The sequence below is a fragment of the Cricetulus griseus genome, chromosome 9 (assembly GCF_003668045.3).
Source record: "Cricetulus griseus strain 17A/GY chromosome 9, alternate assembly CriGri-PICRH-1.0, whole genome shotgun sequence".
Taxonomy (NCBI): Eukaryota; Metazoa; Chordata; class Mammalia; order Rodentia; family Cricetidae; genus Cricetulus; species Cricetulus griseus.
The window spans coordinates 8,899,429-8,923,584 of NC_048602.1; the positions used below are offsets into that span (position 1 = coordinate 8,899,429).

The window sequence follows — 24,156 nt, forward strand, 5'->3', positions numbered from 1 at the left end:
GGCTCTAATCTCTGAGCCTCAGTTTCCCTCATACTTGTGGAGGATTGGTCCACGCCAGGTTGTAGCAATGAGAAATGTGGATTCCCTTCCTACAGAAGCACTCTCCAATATGACTGCATGGCAGTCATATTCCTTTCTCTTTCTCTCTTCTTTCTTTCTTTCTTTCTTTCTTTCTTTCTTTCTTTCTTCCTTCCTTCCTTCCTTCCTTCCTTCCTTCCTTCCTTCCTTTCTCCCGATCCCTTTCTTTTCTTTTCCTCTCTTTTCTTTTGAGGCAGGGTTTCTCTGTGTAGCCCTGGCTGTCCTGGGACTCTCTCTGTAGATCATGCTGGCCTCGAACTCACAGAGATCCTCCTGCCTCTGTCTCCCGAGTGCTGGGATTAAAGGCGTGTGCCACTTCATCCAGTTGCCACACCCTTTCTAAGAATTGGTTGTGTGACCTGAGAAAGACCCCTGACTTAGTCTGAGCTTTCATTTCCCTTCATCAATCACTACAGTTTGACCACCACTCCTCCAGGGTTCAGATACGTGGCGCTTGGGAATTATGCACGTTGCAGCTGATTGGCTGAGGGTTCGATCCAAGAGGATCTTCCCAGATGGAGAGATACGTGGTTGTGTCAGAGGCGCACTATGGATGAGGTATCTTTGTTGGTGTGAGCAGTGGCCTGGCACTAGACAGTGACCTCTTACCTACGGAAAAGGGTACAAATGCATCATTCTTCTTAAACTGTCCCTTGTCATCCAGAAAGTGCTTTGGGTTGAAGTCTTTGGGGTTGGAGAAGAACTTGGGGTCCCTCAGCACAGAGCCCAGCATAGGAAACACTTCAGTGCCCTGTGGATGAGGAAGGTTTGATAAGGTTGGATGAGTGTCCTGCTGGCCCATAGGGGTTCGAGGGGTGAGTTAGGGTATCCCAGGTGAAGATAAAGAGAATGTATGCAAGTTGATGGGGTCCTTGAGGGAGGAGCTTTGAGGTACGTGATGTCTTTATCCTTGAGACAGGAGATGTGGGGTTCACATTATATGAGACACGTTAGTGAGTTTAATTTTATGTGTCTTGTGACTCAATGATTGGGAGGCACAGAGTTGAAACTCCCAGGTCATGGGCTGGAGAGATGGCTCAGAAGTTAAGAGCACTGACTGCTCTTCCAGAGGTCCTGAGTTCAAGTCCCAGCAACCACATGGTGGCTCACAGTCATCTATAATGGGATCTGGTGTGTAGGCAGACATAGATGCAGAATTCTATATATATAATTAATAAATAAATCTTTTTAAAAAAAAGTAACTCCCAGGTCAGAAAGCCTGGGGGGAAAACCCAAGTATAGGAGGCTCTACATAGGAGGGTGGAGGGGTGTGGTGGCAGAGAAAGCTTGTCACTGAGAAAGTAAGAGGACTGGGTGGTTTCCAATGAGGAGGAGGGCCTGTAGGCCCATGAAGAGGGCTGGAGATCACTATAGGAGAGGTGAGTCAGCACCTTGGGGATGAAGAAGTCCCGGAACTTGGTGTCCTTGGTGACCCTTCGAGCCAGGCCCATGGGGATCATGTCTCCAAATCGTTGAATCTCGTGGATCACAGCTTCTGTGTAGGGCATCTTCAGGCGGTCCTCATATTTGGGCTGCCGGTTCTTGCCAATCACCCTGTCAATCTCCTCTTGGACTTTGGCTGAGAAGAAGAAAGACGTGTTTAGGGGTCCAAGAACCCTCACCCTAGGAATGGTAGTGCAAAAACGTAGAGCTGAATGGAGGCCGTGAGGCAGCGTAGGGCACTGCCAGTCATTTTCAGTACATGCGAGTCACAGGCATTGTTGGGCGAGGTTCTTGTTAACTGGGTCATAACAGAATTATGTTGGAATCGTGAGGAAGGAGATTTAGGCAGGGTCTGGGGGACCAGCAAGTGGCTCCTTTGAAGTTCAGATGAGGAGCACACCAGTTGACTCAACAGCTAGAGACGGTACCCACCAGCCGACTCTGTCTCTGCAGAGCTATCTGAGAGTCCAGTTTCTTGAGAGCGGTAAGGGGACAGTGTGGCAGACCAGGGAAGCAAGTTAGAATCTATGACCCCACTGGACCCCTTCCCATCCCTTGCAGCCTCACCCTCCACGTCTGGGTGCTTCATGAGCAGCAGGAAGCCGTAGCGTAGGGTTGTGCTGACCGTCTCTGTGCCAGCAAAGAAGAGATTCAGCGTCGTCAGCACCAAGTTCTTCATGTAGAACTCTGTGTTGGGATTCTTCTTCTCCTGCAGGAGGGAAGTATTCAAGTCCAGCTCACTCCTATGCTCTTGGTGTCTTTCTGTTTTGCACCCTCCTGCCTGAATTCATTTCTCTTTGGCCCAGACCTAAGGTGAGAAAAGGGGTCCTGGCTATGCCAGGTGATCTCCAGGTTCCAGACTTTGGAAGTGACCCAGTACCCTAACCCACTGCTCTTCTGTCACTCATGACTTAGCTGATCGGCTGAGGTTTAATGGTCATGTTTAGTTGTCACTTTTCATTTTATGTGCATTGGTGTTTTGCCATGGGTGTTGGGTCCCCCGGAAAAAGAGTTAGAGATAGTTGCAAGCTGCCATGTGGGTGCTGGGAATTGAACCCCAGGACTCTGGAAGAATGCTCATAACCACAGAGCAACTTCTCCAGCCCTCAGACAAAGAATTTTAGGCAACAGGATCCTATTTCTTAATTATAATCCTTAATATTTCCTAGAGGAATCCCATCCCTCAATCCTTTGCCCTTCAGACCACATGAAATTCCATCTTGACTGGACACAACCTCCAGAAAGCAGACCCAGGAGGACTACCACAGGTCTGTGGCTAGCCTGGCCTACAAGGAGAGTTTCAGGCCAGTTAGGGCTACAGAGCAAGATCCTCTCTCAAAGCCACCAGCGACAAAATCTCCCTCTCTGTTCAGATCAGACGGGAGAAGGTCGCAGCAAAGCTCAGGTCCTCATTGATGTAAACAGCCACGAGGACGGGCAAAGGCAAATGGCGTGACAGCTGAAAGAGCCAGGTCAGGCCAGGCAGTAGGATGCACAGCCTTCATGCTATGTTAGCAGGGCTGCAGCCTCCTCATTTGCAAAGTGGGAGTTGAAACGCAACCTTGCTCAAGAGTTGTGGGTACTAAATAAGTGAACAAAACTAAGCCTTTAAGACAGTGCCAGGAACATGGCAGCCCTGTACCCTGGCTGCTGCCTCAGCCTGTACACACCTCCTGAGGATAAGGGACAAGTGGACGGACACTGTTGTTGAATAATGATTATAATAAGTGGAGTCATGAGTGGTCCTGTGAACTCCCTGCTCTGTGAGCTTGATTTCATTCTCCATGGCTTCTAACCTCCCATCATGCTCCCTGTCTTCTGGGTTTACCTCCTGCATTCGGATGAGGAAGGAGTCAATGAAGTCCCTTGGGGAATTGGGATCCAGGGTGCTCTGATTCTGTTCCACCTTCTTGGTTATGAAGTCCTCCAGCCCCTGCAGCTCCTTAAAGGCTTGTTGCTGGGGCCCCGGCAGGTGCTTCATCACTGAAGAGAACATCTCGTAGAGCTGATGGTGGGAACAGAATGAGAAAGCAAGGCAGCTGTCAGTGGACAAACCCAACAGATGGGGCATCTGTCTTAAGAAGGGACGTTCATGTCACCTGTCCAGGAGTTTAGGCATCTAGGTGGGGCTGCGTGGCAACAGAGTTTTCTTATAGTTTAAGCATGAGGGCCATTGTCCAAGTTTTTAGGTGAGGTGGACTTGGGAACACGTGCGGGTTTGGGGTATTCAGATGAGGCTGGGATGGGAGTCATCCAGTTTTGGGTAGGGGTTGCCTGTGTAGATATTTAAGTGGTTGGGTGACTTCATCTGGAGACAGCTGTTCATACAGCAATGGCATTTGGACTGGTGAGTTCTAACAGCCATACCAACATCAAATTAGTGCCGGATACTCACGAAGCTAAATTATGCAATCAACCCAAGTGTCCAAATACAGGGTAATGGAGAAGGAAAATGTCATCTATATACACAACTGAATTATTTTCCAGCCATTAAAAACAAAGTTAGGGCATTTTCGGGCAAATGGGTCCAACTGGAGATAATCATATTAAGCAAATTTAACCAGGCTTAGAGAGAGCTCATTCATGTGTTCTTTTTTTTCCCCATTTGTGGTGTAGATACATTAAATCATGTGTGCATACATGTATGTATGTACACACGTGTGTGCCTCTTGGAAGAAAAACTGTCTCAGGGGACAAAGAGGACTAAAGGAGGAGGAGGTGTAAGAAAAAGGAAGGCAGACGGTATGGGGGTGAATAGGCTCAATACACAATATATGCCTTAAAAAGAAAGTATTTTTAAATAGTGCTGACATTCATTTGTTCGCACGGACTGTTATTCAAACGGCTGCACAGAGGGTCCTGCTTAGTGGTCTGTGCTGGAAGACCTTTAACTGAGGGGTTTGACGGACATTCTGTACAGAAATTTTGCTGAGAGGTGCAGGGGTTTAGGTATTTTGCGTGGCTGAGTAAGGGCCACTCATCGACACAGTCCAGTGGGCTGGCTCCGAACATTTTGCACGAGATTTGAGCGACCTGGATTTTGCAGCACCAGGCACTAGGGAACTGAAAGGGGGCTACTGTGTTCAGCGGTACCCCTACTCTGCACTCAGTCTGAATTGTGGTGGTAAGGCCTGCCCAGCTGAGACAGCTGTGTGTCCCTCCCCTCCCCCCGTGTGTACATTGCTGGCTCTGATGTCAGGCACAGCTGTAGAAACTGTGTATTGACATCTATCTGGTGCAATTGCCGGGCTACTTTGAAGGTACCCTCTGGAAGGAGGCTGGCAGTTTGGGAGTGAGTGAGCAGTCAGTTGCGGTCTGGGGGTGGCAGGACAAAGGTGAAGCAGGTTGAAGCAGGTTACCTGCCCGGTGGAGGTGGCTGTGAACTGGAAACTTCCCAGCATCATCCTCAGCAGTGACAGGAACTCTTTGTCCTCGTAATCAAAGCGGTCGCCGAAAACGATGGAGCTAATGACATTGGAGACTGTTCTGCTCAGGTAGAAGGTAGGGTCAATGAGAGCACCTGCGGGCGGGGAGGGGGGGAAGGAGAGCGAGACGTTGCAGCTAGGGAAAAGGCAGGCGTCACCGGGGAGGTAGCATCAGGTACTTTGAATCAGAGAATTCAAAAGGAGCCCTGCCTGCAGATCAGAGTCCGCCAAAACCCGGACACCAGGCCCCACAGCGGGGACCAGGACTCTGTTCTCTAGCCTCGTTCCCATCCCGGATCACAATGCTCCTTTTCCTAGGGTGTCTTCCCCTTAGTGGGTTCGGAGAGCTGGCGGGGGCTCTGCTGCTTACCGTTTGTCTTCCGGAAAGCATCCAGGAGAAAGCCCGCCTCCTCTTGGATGCGCTCCTCGATGCCACGCTTGCCCACGCCGAAGTCCCGCAGGGTGGCGATGGAGAAACGCCGCAGCTGCTTGGCGCGCTCGCCGCTGCTGAAGGCTACCCCTGGGGCGGGAGGAGGGGGGGAGTCAGAGGGGCGCGGCTGGCCATTGGCCACTGACCACCCTTGAGCTGCTCCCGAAGGGGAGAAGGATGCACAGAAAGCGCCCCAAAACTCCGGGGGTAGCGGGAGAGCAAGTTAGAGGACAGTAGGAAGAAGGAGACGGGAGGAGACAGATGCAGAGACAGAGAGACAGATCAGATCAGAGACTGTGGAGATCTGACGGTGGATACAGTGGTGACAGATTTCTAACCGAGCTAGGGAAGAGAGAGAGAGAGATAGGGAGAGAGACAGAGAGAGCCCGGGAAGAGATGAGATTGCTGCCGGAAGACTGGACTTGGCAACCGATGTTCCGTGATGCTCTGACAGTGGCAGAAGAAAACAGGGCAAAGGAAGAGAGACGGCATCCCGGGCAATCATAGAAGCTAAGAACGATGGGGTGGGGTGGGGTGGGGTGGGGGAGCCCGTTAGAGGCGCAGAATTCAGAGAGAGAAATCCCAAGGCGCAAGAGAAGGCATGGGTGGTGGTGTGGGGGACCAGGAGACACAGGGAGAGAGAGAAAAGGAGAGGGAGAGGGAGAGGGAGGAAGGGAGGGAGGGAGGAGAGAGGGAAGAGAGAGAGAAGAGGGAGGAGAGAAGAGGGAGAGAGGGAGAGGAGAGAGGGAGAAGGAGGGGGAGAGGGAGGAGAGGGAGGAGGAGAGGGAGGGGGAGAGGGAGAGAGAGAGAGAGAGAGAGAGAGAGAGAGAGAGAGAGGGACCTCATGAGTCCGAAGACCTGACCCAGCCGCAGCCTTGAAGGGAGGGAAGAGTCGGGGAGAAGGCTGGGGAAACGGATGCCTTCTAAATGTTTCCCGCCACGTTCCCCTGTGTCTTGTCCCCCTTACCATAGCCTTTGAAGAGCCAGTCAAAGGTGGCCTGCTCGCCACGCCCACTGAATTCCTCAGCTTGATCCACCAGAGCCTCCTTGACTGCTTCCTGCCCGCACAGTACCACAACTGGGCGAGGCCCCAGGTGGACGGTGAACACAGGACCATAGCGTTCGCTGATCTGATGGAGGTGGGTGAGCAAGGTTAGAGGAGAGAAGTCATACCTTGATGTCAGGTCTGGGATTCATTTTCTCTGGAGTTGTAACAGCTGTCCGATGGGATAGCCCAAGATGTGATCTGATCTCACACGCCTAGGAATTGGCTGCTGATTCTTCAAAATTCCCCCTGGCCTAAAATTACTCTCCCACCTGGTCAATACCCTACCACAAAGCCTCGATCAAAACTGGGCATCCCTCCGTGCTCCCATTCTACCCATCTCCTTGCCCGCTGGCACCTTCATGAGGGAGTTGTACATCTGCTCTGTGTTCAGCTGGAGGTAGTTCCCGATGAAGGGCAATGGGGTGGGTCCCGGAGGCATCTTCCCTGAGAGCTTCCTCTGCTTCCAGACAGACATCAAGACCATGACGACGAGGAAGGCCAGCACAGTCACCAGGAGCAGTCCGGAGGCCAGCATGGTTGCGATGAGCGTGACAGACAGGTGGTGATGGCTGAATTGGTTTGCTTTTATACAACCCGGTGTAGAAGGGTGGCCTTTGGTCCTGATTATGTAATTGTCTCATTTCACCTTCAAACTACCCCCTTTATTGTGCACCAAGTTTGGGACATAGCCAACAATCAAGGAGGAGGAGGAGGAGGGCCGGGTGAGGGATTAACAGGGAGTAGACAGAATTTGTAACATCTAAGGAGGAAGTCCTCCAGGGCTATGCATTGCAGAGGAATAGGCCAGTAGACAGAACTGAATCCTTCATAACATTATTTATTTATTTATTTTTGGTTTTTCTAGACAGGGTTTCTCTGTGGCTTTGGAGGCTGTCCTGGAACTAGCTCTTGTAGACCAGGCTGGTCTCGAACTCACAGAGATCTGCCTGCCTCTGCCTCCCGAGTGCTGGGATTAAAGGCGTGCACCACCAACGCCCGGCACTTCATAACATTTATATTGGAGACTCTTCTGAGCTTTGGGTGTGTGTTCTCCTGGGAAGGGACCAAAATGATGTGACATTAGGGTCTTAGAAGAGAAGAATCTATTTCATTGGCTTGAAACAGGATGAAAGGCTATGAATTTGAAAGTCTGTTTTCTTCCTTGTTTGAGACAAGTTCTCACTATGTAGTCCTGGTGGGCCTGAAGCTCAATGTGCAGGCCACAGAGATCCACCTGGGTCTGACTCCTGAGTCCTGGGATTATAGGCCTACACCACCACACCCAACTCTTTCAATGGGGAGAGTTCTGAATTTAAGGAACTGAGAAGGGGAGACTTCAGGGTTATGGGCTGTGGATCTCAAGGCAAGAGTGACTGTAGATGAGGAGTAGCAGGGAGAAGCATCCCAACAGGGTCCTGGAGTCAACATCTGCACCCAGGTGTGAAGATACTTTGGATTTGGCCCCAGGCTATGTCTTGATACTCAGAAGTCTTGGGGGAGTCTAGGCTAGATCTCCGGAACGAAGGATCTGGGAAAGGTGGGGAAGACCAGAGTCCTATTCCAATGGAAATTTGCACAGCACTAGAGACAACATCGTAGCGTCACTGTCATCAGAGGTCTTGAGAAGTGACGCTGACAACCACCAATATGGTAGAAAAGTTCTAATTTGCAAACACGCTCCCCCATTCCTATCCAGCTCCTTAGCAAAGGCCACTAGGTTTACTGGCTCATTGCTGTTGTTAGGCACCCAAGTTACCTATTTTACAGATGGATGCACCCAGAAAAGCCTGCAAGGCAAAGGCATCCGAATCTACCTTAGCCTACATCTGCAGCTTTCTCTTTCTTGACTTCTTTCCCCACAGGTGGAAAGAGAGTGTGGAGGGGGGTCGTTATCGGGGTGTGTGGTAAGTGGGCTTATGCCTGCATTGCCAGGGGAAAGCAGGAAGAGGGAACAAAGGTGGAGAGACTTAGTTAAGCCCCCCAGCAAGCGGACAGGAGAGGACCCTGGGATGCTAAGGGTGGCCACAGAGAAGGGAAGAGTGGCCACTGTTCTCCCACATTGAAATTCTTCTATAATAATCAGGACAGTTACCTTTTAATGAACCTGTATCCCAGGGAATATTATTTAGATCCCATCTGTGGAATGCTAGTAACTACTGAGTTGTTACATCATCAGCCTCACTGAGATTGCCAAGATCATGAAGGAGCTGGAATCTGACCCCTCGTTTCTCTTCGTTGCCTAGCCCAGCTCATCCTGGCAGCTGTTTGGGGGCTGGGTGGGTGCTGAGATAGGGATTTGCAGTGGATAAAAGACAAAACACCGCAGTCGCTATGTCAGTGCAGACCCAGGATGGAGGAGGGTGAGGCTGGCATTGAGATTGTCCCCAGGAAGCACTAAGGCCAGAAAGAAGTTAGCATTGAACTTGACGCCAAGGGGACTTTAGTAGAATCACCTCTTAGGCTAAGAGGGACCTTCAAGTGGAGGCAGGCTGTCACTGGGATTGCCTGAATGAAGGCGTAAGTGTATCATCATACAGGCTCTGGGTTTGGCTCTGTCAGGTTCTGACACAAACACGAGGAACTTGCTGAGATTGGCCTCAGCTAGACCCTGGGAGGGGCCTCAGGTGGACACTGGCAGGTTTTGATGGATGGAGCATTCATGGTTGTACCCTAGCTTTAGACAGGTGGAGGTGGGTGAGGCTGGAACTCCCATGACTGGCATTTTGCTCATCTCCTTCTGGGCTGTTGGACTCTGAGGGGGAGGGGGGGGACAAAGGGCAGAGAAGAAAGCCGAGAGGAAAGCTGTTTGTTGATTTTGGAGGAGGAAGAGGTGGGGAATGGGATTAGCGTAGGTTTGGCAGGTGGCAATCTCTACTTAATTTTTGTTACCAGCCTGCACCTGCGCCAGTCTCCAGCCTGGACCTCTCCTCTCCTCCTGTTTCGACTTGAATAGGAGGAAGGGAGCAATTTGGAGAGTTTGGTTCTCAGTGAAGGTGGCACCAGGAAAGACCCTGAGTGTTCAGGCAGGCTCCCATGATCTGTACAGGGGTTGGGCGTGGGGGTGGAAGGGCCAGAATGCGAACTGAGCTTGAAAAGCTCCAGAGAGATCAGGTGTATTTGCTCTTATTGATTTTTTTTTTTTTGAGGGCACATGAATAATAGAGCAGAAACTGAAGTCATGTGGGAGAGACTCAGGCACGTGCGTGCGTGAGGGATTAGTGCCTGCAGTCACCTGGAGGAGACATGTGCAAGAGGCAGGCTTCCAGAGTGAGTTGGTGGCAGACACAGAAAAATCCCCTTTTGATGGGCCACAGTTTCCCTTCCTGGTTGAGTGGTTAAGAGCCACGGCAAGGTATGGAATGGGACCCTAACCTGGGCAGATACCACTTCCCCCCACCCCGTAATCCTCTCTGTTGTGAGTCCTTGAAGAGCTGACTTCATGGACAAACTGAGCTTTAGGGGCCCAAGGACTGAGTGCATGTACCTCTTGGCAGTAGTATATGAGTTAATGCATAAAACAACAAATACCAGATATTTTATATTTTATTCATTTTATTCATAGTTCCATTCATCTATAATAAAAAGGAGATGGATTGCTGTTATTCTAAACTTCAATCTGCCTTTTTTGCAATCTCTGGTTGTTTCGTTGTAGCCTAGAGAGTCCCGCCCTGGGTAAGGCCCTTGGTAGACGTTCTTCCCTGCCCTTGCCCCCCAGAGTCTCCATCCCACACCTTCCAGCAATATGAAAGATAGCCAGCAAGGAGACAATTTGCTGGTCAGTTCAAGACTGGTGTCTCTATGTCCTACAGCCGAAGCTGGTGCTGTCTTCAGCAATAGGGTCCTAACATCTAGTTATGGGGTGGGGGGGCAAGCGAGAGCAATGGCAGTTGCCCGTCTTGTTTTGAGTGTCTCCAGGACTGGAAGAGGGTATCTGAGAAATCTCCCTCCCCAATACTTCTTTACTGAGGCCAAACATGACTGCTCCTCCACCCCCTTGAGCTGCAAATAGGAAGTTTTTCCTGGAGGGCTGGTGCTCTATTGGGCAACTTCTGAGCAAGCATAGATTATCACTAGATGGTCAGACTCTTCTGGGTGGTGCTGATGCCTGCACAGGGCTTTGCCTTGCTGTCAATCATTCCTCCTCCCCTTAGATTATTCACTCCTCTTTTTCTTTCTCCTTACTGGCAAGTCATTGCTGTCCCCAAGAGTCCTCTGTGTTTATGGATGTCTCCATGTCATTATCATTTTGGTTAGTAAGCTATAACAGATGCTTCTGCCTTGCTTAGCTTTGTTTAGACATCCTTCTTTGTGTATCGTTTTTTGAGTACATGTTTGGGGGTCTCTGTGCAAACGCATGGTGCAACATGTGTGTATGAGTTACTGTTCTGTTGCTTGATAAGACATCATGACAAATACAATGTGTAGAAATTTATTTGGGCTCACGGTTTCTGGGGAATAATAGTCCATTGCGGTGGAGAAACATGGTAACTACAGGCAGGCAAAGTGGCCGTAGCAGGAGGCTGAGAGCTCAACTCTTTTTTTTTTTTAAACTAGTTTATTTAAATTTATTTTATGTGCATTGGTGTGAAGGTGTTAGATCTCCTGGAACTGGAGTTACAGATAGTTGTGAACTGCCATGTGGGTGCTGGGAATTGAACCCGGTTCCTCTGGAAGAACAGCCAGTGCTCTTAACTGCTGAGCCATCATCTCTCCAGCCCGAGCTCAACTCTTGAACCCCAAGTACAAAGCAAAGAGAGCAAAGTGGAAGCGGTATGTGGTCTTTTAATATTAAATCCAAGACCCAGTGACATACTTCCCCCCGGTGAGACTGTACCACCTAAACCTCCTCCAACAGAGCCACCAAGGCTGGAGGACATTTTTCATTCAAATCACTACAATGGCCATGCCGATTGATTAATTTGTATCTGTACCAGTCTTAGCTGGATTCATGTGGGGACATATCTTAAATACATGCAGGCTTTAGAATGTGCCCATTGCAGCATGTCTACCATGTGCACGTTGTGTGCAAGGTGGTGCTTATCTCCGTATTAACACTTGTGTGAATGTATGTTCAAGTAGGTGACTGCTTATAACTTCAGTGGATATTTTTCTGTGGGTTATGGCAGACATTTGCAGCCACGTGGAGCCATATCGTGTAAAGGTGAGCAGTTGGTACCTGCACATTCTTGTCTGTGTTTATATTTAAACATAACCTTGGACCAGTTTCGTGTCTGCTCTTCAATAAATAAATAACACCCACATTTTCTTTTTTGAGTGTTTACCTCCTTTGATTTTTCAAGAGTTGAAATACTCCCACGGGACAGGTATGTCCTAGAACGCTTCCAAGACTCTTTACTTCCCACTGAATATATTCCGATATTCTCCCAAAGACTCTTTCCTAGGCTATGGCCTCCGTCTTTAAGCCAGTCAACATCTTCTTTTTTTTTAATTATTTATTTATTATGTATACAACATTCTGCTTCCACTAGAAGAGGGCACCAGATTTCATAAAGGATGGTTGTGAGCCACCATGTGGTTGCTGGGAATTGAACTCAGGACCCATGGAAGAGCAGTCAGTGCTCTTAACTTCTGAGCCATCTCTCCAGCCCCGCCAGTCAACATTTTCAACAGTCATTCAACTAGTGGTCACTGAACTGTGCCAGTTCTAAGCTGGGGTGATCAACAGGCCTCACTGAGGGCTTTTGACTAAGGATCCAGAAGACAAATTAATCACCAGCGACAGGTTACAATGGATGGTCACATGGAGGGAAGTCACAGGGGGACAGGCTGAGTAGAGAAAAAATAGCTGTCTGTGGGAAGTCAGAAATGGCAACGGATTCAACCTTGTGTGTGTGTGGTAGGCCACCAGAAGGAGAAATAGGGATGCCTCATGGGAGAGTAGAGAAAGTTACTCTCTACAGTGTTCCAGGCAGAAGCAAAGGCACGAGGGACCTGCATGCCTGGTGAAATAAGAGATGAGAGACTGTATTCCCTGGCAAGGCCTGGCCCCGGTGAGAGCCAGATCACCTGGAGATTTATGTAAGGCAGTGAGGAGCCTGGGATTAATCTTGAAGCAACAGGGAGCCACGGGACAGGTCTAACCAGGGTAAAAAAGATGGTCACACTTGTGTTTGAGAACGATCCTTCCTTCCGTTTTGGGGGGGATGGGTGGGATAATAGTGGAGGCTGAGAGGCCTCCTGAGGCAGTGGGAGGGTGGGGATGGAGGCTGGCTGGAGCAGTCATAGGAGGCAGCTAACAGTTGCTGCTTTACATGCTGGCTATGTGGGTAACACATGGGAATATGCCACTTTTGATTTGAAAGCCCGGATCAAGATCAGATTGGAGACAGGACATGATGGGTTTAGCTTGGGACATCCTAACTTGGCCTGCCAAGTTTCTGTCAGGGATCTCAAAGCAGAGCAAACACAGAGAAATGAGTCCTTAGATGGCCCTTCCTTCCTTCCTTCCTTCCTTCCTTCCTTCCTTCCTTCCTTTCTTTCTTTCTTTCTTTCTTTCTTTCTCTCTTTCTTTTTCTCTTTCTTTCTTTCTTTCTTTCTTTTTCTTTCTTTCTTTTTTCTCTTTCTTTACTTTAAACATCATTTTTCTTTTCTTTTCTTTTTAATTTTAATTAGAAAGACGATTATTTTACATGTTAATCCCAGGTCCCTCTCCCTCCCCTCCTCCCCTGCCCCCCCCCCAACTAATACCCTACCAATCCCATACCCTATCTGCTCCCCAGGGAGAGTGAGGCCTTCTGTAGGGGGTCTTAAAAGTCTGTCATATCCTTTGGGATAGGGCCTAGGCCCATATGTCTAGGCTCAGGGAATATCACTCCATGTGGGATGGGCTCCCAGAGTCCATTCCTATGCTAGGGATAAGAACTGATCCACTACAAGGGCCCCATAGTTTTCCAAGGTCTCCTCACTGACACCCACATTCCGGGGGTCTGGATCAGTCCCATGCTGGTTTCCCAGCTATCAGTCTGGAGACCAAGAACTCCACCTTGTTCAGGTCAGCTGTTTCTGTGGGTTTCACCAGCCTGGTCTGGACCCCTATGCTCATCCATCCTCCTTCTCTGAAACTGGATTCCAGTTCAGTTCAGTGATTAGCTGTGGGTGTCTGCTTCTGCTTCCACCAGCTGCTGGATGAAGGCTATAGGATGGCATATGAATTAGTCATCAATCTCATTATCAGGGGAGGGCATTTAAGGTAGCCTCTCCTCTGTTGCTTAGATTGTTAGTTGGTGTCATCTTTGTAGCTCTCCAGACATTTCCCTAGTGCCCGATTTCTCTTTAAAACTTTAATGTCTCCCTCTATTATAGTCTCTCTTATCTTGCTCTCTTCTGTTCTTCCCCCAACTCAACCTCCCTGCCCCATTATGTCCTCCTCAACCCTCCTCTTCCCCCCTTCTAACTTTCAGGACAAAAATGGCTCCTCCAAAATGAACCTGAAATCTATAATCCTGTACAAAATGAGTCTTTCCTCTATTTTATTGTTATTGTTGTTGTTATTGTGTGTGTGTGTGTGTGTGTGTGTGTGCGCGTGCGCACACACACACACACACACACATGCGAAGGACAGAGATCAATGTATCTTCTTCAATTGCTCTCCACATTAAGACCTAATATATGTTTTCCGAACCGAGAAATAGCCTTTGTGCATAACAATTTGGCTAGCCTGTGTGGCTAGTGAGGCTCGGGGAGCCTCCTGGATCCATCTCTCCCAACCCCAGCACTGTGAGTTGGATAGAACAAAATGGGTTATACAGGTGTGTGCCACCATGCCTGGCTTTTGATGTGGGGGCAGGGATCCCCATGCTTACACAACATGTCCTTTACCTGGCGGGGGGTCATCTCCTCGGCTACTCTCCTTTTAAATTGAGATGAAATAAAATAACATAGGAACAAGGTGTTCACAGAGAAAAGTTCACTGGCATTTAGTGTGTTCACAGGGTTATGCAACCACCACCCCTATCAAATATCAAAACGTTTCCCGCAACCGACTTTGGGGTCTGCACTAATGAGAGTTGGCCTGGGACTGGCCTGTGTGTCTCTAAGTTCCATGCCTGTTGTAGCCCTGTCTGCTGAATGAGGTTTGGTTTTGTTGTTGTTTTATTTTATTTTATGAAACACCAGAAAAGTGTCCCTAAACACCTATGACTCTTAAACCCCACATCCCGTTACCACACGCCCCACACAAAACAACTCCGGAACCAGACAAGAACAAGTGTATCTCAATGAGAGAGATATTTGACCTTTTTGCATTCTTTAGTTCATTAACCAATCCTGACCCGGTCAACCAGGGTACACGGCCCCCACACCCGCTAGCCACTGGTAGTGAGGTAGTGAGTGAGCCTGGAGAACAAAAGGTTGTGGTCGGGGAAAGAACGTGTTTGCATTTCAGATTTCATGGTTATGACAAGGATTGGAGAAAAGTTTGGGGAGCGTTGGCTGAAACCATGGGAAGGAGAAAAGCAGAGGAGAGAAGTCCAACTCCTTTCTGTCTGGCTGTTCACCCTCGGCCAGGAATGCCTCCCCACCAGGAAAACGACAGGACATGCATGTGTGGGAATGCATGAGGAGAAAGGGATTTGATGGACACATGGGATGGAAACGGCCCAGAAGAATGGATTTGTGTTTATTTAGTGACTCCAGTTTAAAAAAATGATTTACATATTACATACCCATACGTGGGAGACAACAAAACTGTTGATACATGTCTAGCATTTCCAGCCAGTGGGCTAGTGGTGGATGGAGACAGGTTGCATTTCATGAATGTGTTTCTTGCATTTCCTCGATTTCCTGTAGGGAACCTGTAGCATACTGGGGGAAATGTTATTAAAAAAAAAAAAAACACAAGAAATTATTATTAAAACAAAACAAAACAAAACCCACCTCATTGCCATCAAAGAAAACCAAGTCCAAAGTGTTTACATTTTCACCTCCACTGTCAAAAAGGAGGAGGCTACTGTTCCCTATCTGGCGCTGAGAGTTCTGAATTCTGTCCATTTACTTCATTCTTCACTTGTTTTCTTGTTTTTTAATTTTTAAAATTTATTTATTTATTTATTTATTTTTTTGTTTTCTTGGTTTTTGAGCTTGCTGTTTAACCTGAACAACTTTCATGTGACGACCGCATAGCTGGTTTCCCCCACATAAATCTCATCGCCTGGGGGTGGGTGTTCATCGGCTCGGGCAGCCTGAGTTTCTGCCTTACTTTTTATGAGCCCCTCAGCTGTCAGCTCCTCTGCCCTCTCCCATTTTTTCTTTTATTTTCAAGATCATAATATAATGACGTCACTTCCTCCCATTCCCTTTCCTCCATCCAAACCTGCCTACACACCCCCTTGTTCTCTTACAAGCCATGCCCTCTTTTTCATTAATCATTGTTTAATGTAAATATATATATATTTACATGATATATATATATATATATATATATATATCATGTCACTACTTGGGGCTATTCATCTTTATCATTGTGATCAGCATCTTCTCTGGGAGCTGAGACTGTAGCTCTTGGTCTCTCAGAGGGAACCTCCCTGTGGCCCACCCACTCCTTGAAATAGGACTGAAAGTTACTCATGGGGACTCCTGCTGTCTTGTGTTTTTAAAATGATATTTGCCACATTTCTTATGTTAAGATTCAAAATCAATATGATTGGCATATCACATAAAAGGGTTTTCTTGCAGAACTTTCATGTACACTTTGTTTTGGTTGCTCCTCTGTCTTTACCCCCTTCCCTCTCCCTCACCCACTCCCCTGTCCCCGGGTCTTCCTCCTAAGAGCCCTACTTCTGTGTTTATATAACATGGATTCCACTATCTTGCCTACCTAATATCTCTTTTTAGTTGACAAATAGCAACCGGATATATTGAAGGTGTACAACACAATGTTTTGATATGTTATATATTGGCGAGTGGCTAAATCAGGGTAATTGGAATACATATTGTGTCACAAAGGATCTTGTGTGAGAACACTCAGAATCTTAGCAGTATTCTAGAACACGATACCTTGTTTTTAACCACAGCCTCTGTGTCAGACAATAGATCTGTTTGTGTTTCTGGCATACCTGATACTCTGATCCTTTGACCAACACCTCTCCTCTCCCAGCCTCTGGCCACTGCCAGCCTGTTTTCTTCGCCTACACTGCTTTCTAAATCTCCCCATGTATGCGAGATCATGTGTTTGTCTTTCAAAAAATAAGTTGTTGTTTTAAAAATGAGGAGGAAGACATTGCAAATACTCTGAGGGGCTTTTCATTTCTGACAGTGGTTGAGTGAGCTCGAGTGTACAACATTGAATCAAACGAAGAATAACCACCCACTACGAAAAGTTATTTTAAAATCTCCACCCACTGGCAGAAATTTCTAGAGAGCAGAGAAAAGCAGATACTGGAAGAGTTAGATGAAGGGTTTCCCATTTTTGGTCCTGGTTGGCTTTATTCTGAGGGCAGGGCATGAACAGCACCTGTGGGATGCCAAAAACCCATAGAGAAACTTCATCTCTTCTCAGATTTCTAGAGTCAGGCAATAGGGCTCATTGTGATTGATTGCAGTGCACTTGGTAGTGATGGTTGAAACTCTAAAGAGTCAGAGAGAAGGAGACGAGATGAGACCGAGTCCCATATATAAATCTTGCCCAAATGTCGGACTGATTATTTAGGTCCTTATGAGCTGAAACACAGCTAAGGCTGGAAGCACTGAGGCAGAGTTTCAGTACCGAGTATTTAATTCTAGCTGTGTCAACTGCTCTCTCAACAAAAACAGAGCAACAATATTCTCCAGTAGAACATAAAAGAATCCAGAGTCTCTACAAGATCTCATTTCTAGTATGCAGGGTAGAAATCCAAACATAGCAGGGGAATGAAGACATGGGGTAATATGACTTACCCTCAAGAGTAAAGGCAACCTGATGGAGATCAACCCCGTGGTGACTTTGATGTTGGGATTTAGCTGACAGAGGTTAGAAACTTATTACTAAAGCAGATAGATGTATAATGATGAACCAGAGTAGTTAGTGTCTAAGGTGATGAACACAGCACATCCTAACTTTATTTTATGTGTATGAGTGTTTGGTCTGCATGTATGACTGTGTACTGTGCACATGACTGGTACCCTTGGAGGTCAGAAGAGGGGATAAGATGCCTGGAACTAGAGTCACAGATGGTTGTGAGCCACCGTGTATGTGCTGGTAATGGACTCTGGCTTCTCAGGAAGAGCAATCAGTGCTCTTAACCACTGAGCCATCTCTCTGGTCTCTGATGGTTGACACCCTTTTGGGGTGTGAAAGTATCTGTGGTTTATAAGTGGAGAAACTGAGGCCATCAACTTGGAAAACTACACTGTCAAGATTAGAGCCTGGGTCTCTGTCTGCAGCACCAGGTCCCTTGATCACTATGTCTAGCAAGAGCAAGTTTGAGGAAAATCAGTTCACACAATGCTCAGTTGGAAAAGATAAGCTCTGTTTTAATCAGTGAATACATCGTACACCCACTTTTGAGGACAGGGTGGCTTCAGACCTCAGGGAGATTTGGCCCTGCTTCTGGCATCATTGGTTTTTCACCTGATTTGAGACGTCAACAATTAATTCTCAATTTGTAGCTTCAGCGAGTTGGTACTAAGTCACAGTTTCAACTCTGAGCTAGCCTTGTTCAATGTGAGCAGGGTCTTAAGTCTTGGGGACACGCACATAATTTAACTGGCACTTTCCTGTGATTCAGGGGTTAGGAAGGAGTTCTGTACCTCTCTGTCTTTTACACATTGCATTAATAGATGAGAGAGAGAGAATCTGAATTTAGCTCATTAGTAGAGTCCTTGCCTCTGACTCATGATGCTCTGAATTTAATCCCCAGTAAACACACACACACACACACACACACACACACACACACACACACACTTTTAAGACCACGAGAAACCTAGGTGTCATGGTGCATGCTTGTAATCCCAGCACTTTGGAGGTGGAGATACCAGGAACTACATAGTGAGTCTGAGGCCAGCCTGGGCTACACGTGAACCTGTCTCAATGTCCCACTTTATAAAAAGAAACCAATAAGGACTAGCATCCTTATCTCTAAACCAAAATAGCCAGCAACAGAAAAAGAGGGTAGAGATGCCAAAAATGGCTTGGACACTGGAACACACACACCTGTAATATCGGCCCTCAGGAGACTGAGGCAGAAGGATTGGGAATTCCATTCCAAATTGAGCTACATGGTAAGGCCATTTCAAGTAACCAAATGGGCACGTTCTACAGTTTACAACGGTTGGCGTGTGTCCCCTCTACAATCCAAGTGTTGCAACTCACTGCCCAATGCACTGATACTACTAACAAGTGGGAGCTTAATCAGTGTAGAGGTGCTCAGAAAAACTAAAAACAGAGCTTTCATATGGCCCAGCTATGTCAGTCCTGGGCATAGTCACAACGGACTCCAGATCCCACAACAGAGAGACCTGTGCATCCATGTCCATTGCTGCTCTATTCACAATAGCTAGGATGTGGAACCAGTCTAGGGATCTATCAGCTTATGAACAATAATGAAAACGTGGTTCATACACACAATGGGGGATAGTCAATCACACTGTGAGCCCCGAGTCTGCATTTGCATTAATTAAATTAATCTTGGGTCAGAAAGCAGGGTTAGCAAATAGTTGACAGAAAGCAATCATAGAGCCCCAGAAGGCATCTGGAAGAGACAGAGAGATGCACGGGGAGGAGTAGGGAGGGGTTCGGAGGGGTGCAGTTTTTTTCTGTTTTGGCGAAGCAGATGTATGGGTCTTTCAGAGGCACCAGCAAGGAGAGAAGGTTAGCTGGTTGTGACCCAGCCTCTCTGAGCTAGCAGGTTTTCACCCCAACCTTCGAGTCTCGAGTCTTACTTATAAATAGAGTGATGTTTAGTTAAAGCTACTTTTAGCAGCAGTGACTGAGCAGCCAGACCTCTGCTAGAGAAGTAGGCTGGTAACTGCAGAGTTGCAATTGATGGACTGAGACAGCATAGCCACTGTGCAGAAGTTAAAGCAGCAATGGGATTCTATTCAGTGCTAAAGAAAAATAAAAATAGGAAAATGATGGAACCAGAAAACATTAAGTGGGGTAACCCAAGAACCATATATTTTCTCTTATATGGAGAGCCTAGTTTAAAATGTCAGATTTATTTGTGATTGTCAGGAGGAGGCCAGGAATCAATAAAAGGTCCATGAGAGGTGGGTGGGGTGGGGGTTGGGGGGCGGATAAAAATGTTGTATCGGGTGAAATAGTGAAACCCGTGATGGGAAAGAAAGAAGGTTGAACAAGAGCGGGGGAGGCTTAAACAGGCTGCGGTGAGGAGATGGGGAAGGGTGAGGGGGGTCAAGAAAAATGAAGGATTTATGAAAAAGTCATATAGAAACCTGCTATCTTATCAGTTAAAAGTACAATTTAAAAGAAAAGAGAGTTTAAATGAAGGAACTGCGCATGGGTTGATAATGGTAAGCCATGGGTTACAGAAAACTCCGGGAGGCCCCTGAAGCCCCTAAACAATTGCCCTTGTTCTCGGTTGTTTACCAGAACTAGATGGTAAGACCCTGTTGCCAAGGACACCATGTGCTTTTGTTGTGATGCCTAGAAAGATCTGTTAGGCGCAGGGCTGGGAGTTTCTTCCCTTCTGGGTATTTTTACAGGGAGGAAGCTGCTGTGCAGGCTGCTGGGGTAACAAGTCATCAGTATTTTACCCTGCAGTGGACCCTGAGTGCTACAATCGTGTTCTACCAGGCAAGTTGGGCTGGAGAGAAGGCTCAGAGGTTAAGAGCACCGACTGCTCTTCCAGAGGTCCTGAGTTCAATTCCCAGCAACCACATGGTGGCTCACAGCCATCCGTTATGAGATCTGGCGCCCTCTTCTGGTGTGCATATATACATGGAAGCAGAATGTTGTATACGTAATAAATAAATAAAATCTTAAAAAAAACAAAACAAAAAAATAAATAAAATCGAGTCTACCAGGCAAGCTGAGCCCACTGGTACAATAGTGGCATGCACATTATGGTAGTAACTACCACTCTGTTCAACCCAAGGCCCGTTTCACAGGAGGGAATTCATAGCTGGTACTGTAACCCTGGTTAAAAACCCAAGGTTAGGAAGGTTATGGGTCCCAGGGGAGGATGTACTACTGTTGTTTTGCTAAATGGATATGGTGTCAAACTGCCTTCCGAGTATTTGTGTTTACACCCATAGTGTAGTCAGACAAACTTTTTTTTAAAGATTTTATTTATTTATTATGTATACAACATTCTGCTTCCATGTCTATCTGCACACCAGAAGAGGGCACCAGATCTCATAACGGATGGTTGTGAGCCACTGTGTGGTTGCTGGGAATTGAACTCAGGACCTCTGGAAGAGCAGTCGGTGCTCTTAACCTCTGAGCCATCTCTCTAGGCCCAGACAAACTTCTTTTTGCTGTTGTCAGCAGTTAATGCCGAGACTCGGTTTTTGCTCAGGTGTTGAGAATAAAGGGCTACTCAGTACCCAGACCGGGTGGGATGTTTATATCCCTCCCTCGCCAAGGCTCAGGGGACATTGTGGAAGCAGGGATCGTAAGATGGAAGAGCCAGAGGATGGGGAGGAATGCTCTGAAGTTCTGTCTTCTGGACATGGCATTGCCATTGCTCTCACAAACTCCCTGTGTTTATGGTTACCTGCATGAGATGGACCCTATCAACACCACAGCATAGATGGCAGTGAGGCATAAGAGGCTCCACTCCCAGCTGAAGACCTATGGGTAGTGGTGGCAACTGGGAAGGGAGAAGTCATTTTTTCCTCAGGGGTGTAGCCATTTTACGTTGTCCAGTAAATAACTCCAAAACCATGTGCCTGCAAGTAACCCAGTTATTTTTTGAAAAGACATGAGAAAAGGGGGGAGGGTGTCAGGAGCCAGCCCTGGTCAGATATAAAAGTCTCCTTTACAAGTGGCTTAGCGAGCTCCATGCTAAACCGCCAATTTAGTCAAGGACCCCACCCCTTAGGTTAGTTCCGGGACACCTGCCCAGGCCTGAGGGCATTTAACACCCATTCCTCCCCCTCCCTGACTGCCTCTTTCTTTACTTCCTCCTTTCTCTTTAAAAACTCCATGCTTAAGTTCAATAAACAGACCTTGACAACCATTGCGTGGTCTCGCTCTTTCTTTCTCGCCCATTTATTTTTAGGCTTAGTCCCTCTTGCGACCCACGAACTACCAGAACCCCTAGGGCAGGGGCAGGGGTGGGATTTAGAAGGGTATCGGGAAGATAAAACGTAGAGAGTGGGAGGGAGATAATTGAGAAGAATGGAGGTACATATCGTTAAATTACATTCAATTGCCTCAGTGAAACACTGGGGCCAAAAGCAGCATGGGGAGGAAAGGGTTTATTCGGCTTACACTTCCACATCACAGTCCATCGTCAAAGGAAGTCAGGACAGGAACTCAAACACGGCAGGAATCTGGAGGCAGGGGCTGATGCAGAGGCCATGGAGGGTGCTGCTTACTGGCCTGCTCCCATGGCTTGATCAGCCTGCTTTCTTAAAGAACCCAGGACCACCAGCCCAGGGATGGCACCATCCGCAATGGGCAGGGCCCTCCCCTACTGATCACTAATTGAGAACATGCCTTACAGCCAATCTCTCATGGAGGCATTTCCTAAATTGAGGCTCCTTCCTCTCTGATGACTCTAGCTTGTGTCAAGTTGACACACAGATTCAGCCAGTACAGTGTGCATGAAATTACTGAATGAATAAAGATATTATAAAATAATACTTGGTTTTCAGTTTGCATTTCAGTGTGGGGAGCTCTCTGGATATATATCTTACACCTTATTAATCTTTTTGTTGTTGTTGTTGTTGTTCAGAGAAGGCCTATCTAGTTGTGAACACATCAAAAATAGTAATTTCTGCGGTGTTTGGATTTCAGGCATCTTTAAAACCCTCTCATGCCCCTTTACTTTCTCCACTAACACTGGTCTTCAGCTCTTCCATGTTCCTCAGTCTTCCATTGCAGCTCAAAACATGATCACAGCCATTTAAAAATCCCCAGTCAGACCCACAGCTAAACACTGAACTGAACTGGAATCCAGTTGCAGAGAAGGAGGAGTGATGAGCAAAGGGGTCAAGACCAGGCTGGAGAAACCCACAGAAACAGCTGACCCGAACAAGGGGGAGCTCATGGACCCCGGAGTGATTGCCTGGAAACCAGCAAAGGACTGTTCCAGACCCCCTGAAGGAGGGCCTTAATCTATGGGGCCTCTGGTAGTGGATCAGTATTTACCCCTAGTACATGAATGGACTTTGGCAGCCCTCTCCACATAGAGAGATACTCTCTCATCCTAGACACACGGGGGAGGGTCTTGGCCCTGCTCCAAATGATATGACAGACTTTGAAGATTCCCCCATGGAAGGCCTCACCTTCCCTGGTGAGCAGAAAGGGGATGGGATAAAGGCTCGGTGGGGGACAGGGGAGGAGGGGAGGGAGAGGGAACTGGGATTGACATGTAAAAGAAGCTTGTTTCTAATTTAAAATGGGTCTAATTACAATTATAAAACTAAATTTAAAAAAAGATTAAAAAAAAAATCCCCAGTCAGTGCAAGGCATGGCACTGCCTAGCAATTTCCATTGAATCAAAACAGGCCCCCTCCACGGAGAGGGTTTGCTTGTTTTGTTCACCAATAGTGATACCAGCACACACTGTGCCTTTGATAAACGCTGACTTGAATGAGTGAAATATGAGGAGAAGCTTCAGGGACATCAAACAAGCTGATAGAACTAGAGAGACCAAAGCACAGCAGCTGCGGACAGCCTAGGTGTGCCCAACACAGAGCGCAGGGATTGAGATAAGAGCCCCCAGGAGAGAGAGAGCAAGTTTAGCAGGAGAGATAATAGTGAAGACAAGTAATGAGCCAGCAAGAGGCTTGATGTCGCCAGGGGCTACCAAACCAGCCAGGAATCAGTTGGTGGCACAGGGAATTGCTATCTGACAAAAAGAAAGCCCATTTCAACTTCCGGTTCTACACATCCCTCTGAGGTAGAAGACCCCCTTGGAAGCCAAAGAAAGAAAAGACCAGGTTAGCGCCCGAGGGACCAAAAATTCAAATTAATAAAAGTTTAAAAACTTAAGCCCCTGAAAAGGGACCGTCTAATGATAAAGGAAAATTTAACTCCTAAAATCAGGAGTGCCGTGGCTGGCGCCTCATCCCCTGCTCTCAGAGAAGGGGAGGTAACCGTCCACCACTCCTGTTAACATTCCTTTGCTAATTGCTGGTCATAATGATCCCCCAGGCCAGGGGATAACTGACAGACGCTGTAACCCTGTAACCCTGCAAGCCCATGCTCCCTGTCTTACCCCAGTCAAATGTATCTCCCTTAAAATGTATAATTACTGACTAACTCTGTACTTTGTATGACCTTAAGTAACCATGGAAACTCTGTAATTTGTGGCCTTCAACCTTATGGTCTGCCCCTTTAAAAGCTTCTCTTTTTGGTTGCTTGGCATCTCATTTGCTCGCCATGCAGTGAGATATTAGCTGGCCAGCTTGAAATAAAAAGAAACCTTTTGCTTTTGCAGCAGAGTGTCAACTCCTTGGGTTAGTCTCTGGGCTCCCCTGGCACAACACACCCTGTGGGAGTTCACTGTGTCTCTTCTGTAACTAGTCTCCCTTTCCTCCTGCTCTGAAAAAAATTCTGCCCATGATAGACTTAGACTTCTGTTGGGGGGGGGAATTTAACT

At 47.4% G+C, this 24,156-nt stretch overlaps 1 protein-coding gene across 3 annotated transcripts in view; it reads right to left on the reverse strand.

Annotated features, from left to right (window-relative positions):
• Positions 1 to 6,959, reverse strand: part of LOC100772358 (cytochrome P450 2A3) — a 7,247-nt gene extending 288 nt beyond the window's left edge. Inside the window, exons 1-8 of one of the 3 annotated variants that reach the window (XM_035449466.1) lie at positions 6,780 to 6,959; positions 6,344 to 6,506; positions 5,317 to 5,466; positions 4,881 to 5,041; positions 3,350 to 3,526; positions 2,089 to 2,227; positions 1,470 to 1,657; positions 688 to 829 (exon numbers count right to left, since the gene is read on the reverse strand). In XM_035449466.1, the coding sequence (XP_035305357.1) occupies positions 688 to 829; positions 1,470 to 1,657; positions 2,089 to 2,227; positions 3,350 to 3,526; positions 4,881 to 5,041; positions 5,317 to 5,466; positions 6,344 to 6,506; positions 6,780 to 6,959 (1,300 nt within the window). Of the gene's footprint in view, positions 1 to 687; positions 830 to 1,469; positions 1,658 to 2,088; positions 2,231 to 3,349; positions 3,527 to 4,880; positions 5,042 to 5,316; positions 5,467 to 6,343; positions 6,507 to 6,769 lie in introns of all 3 variants that reach the window. The other 2 variants (XM_027430407.2, XM_035449467.1) reach the window with 2 other exon arrangements.
• Between the last annotated feature and the right edge of the window lie 17,197 nt (positions 6,960 to 24,156).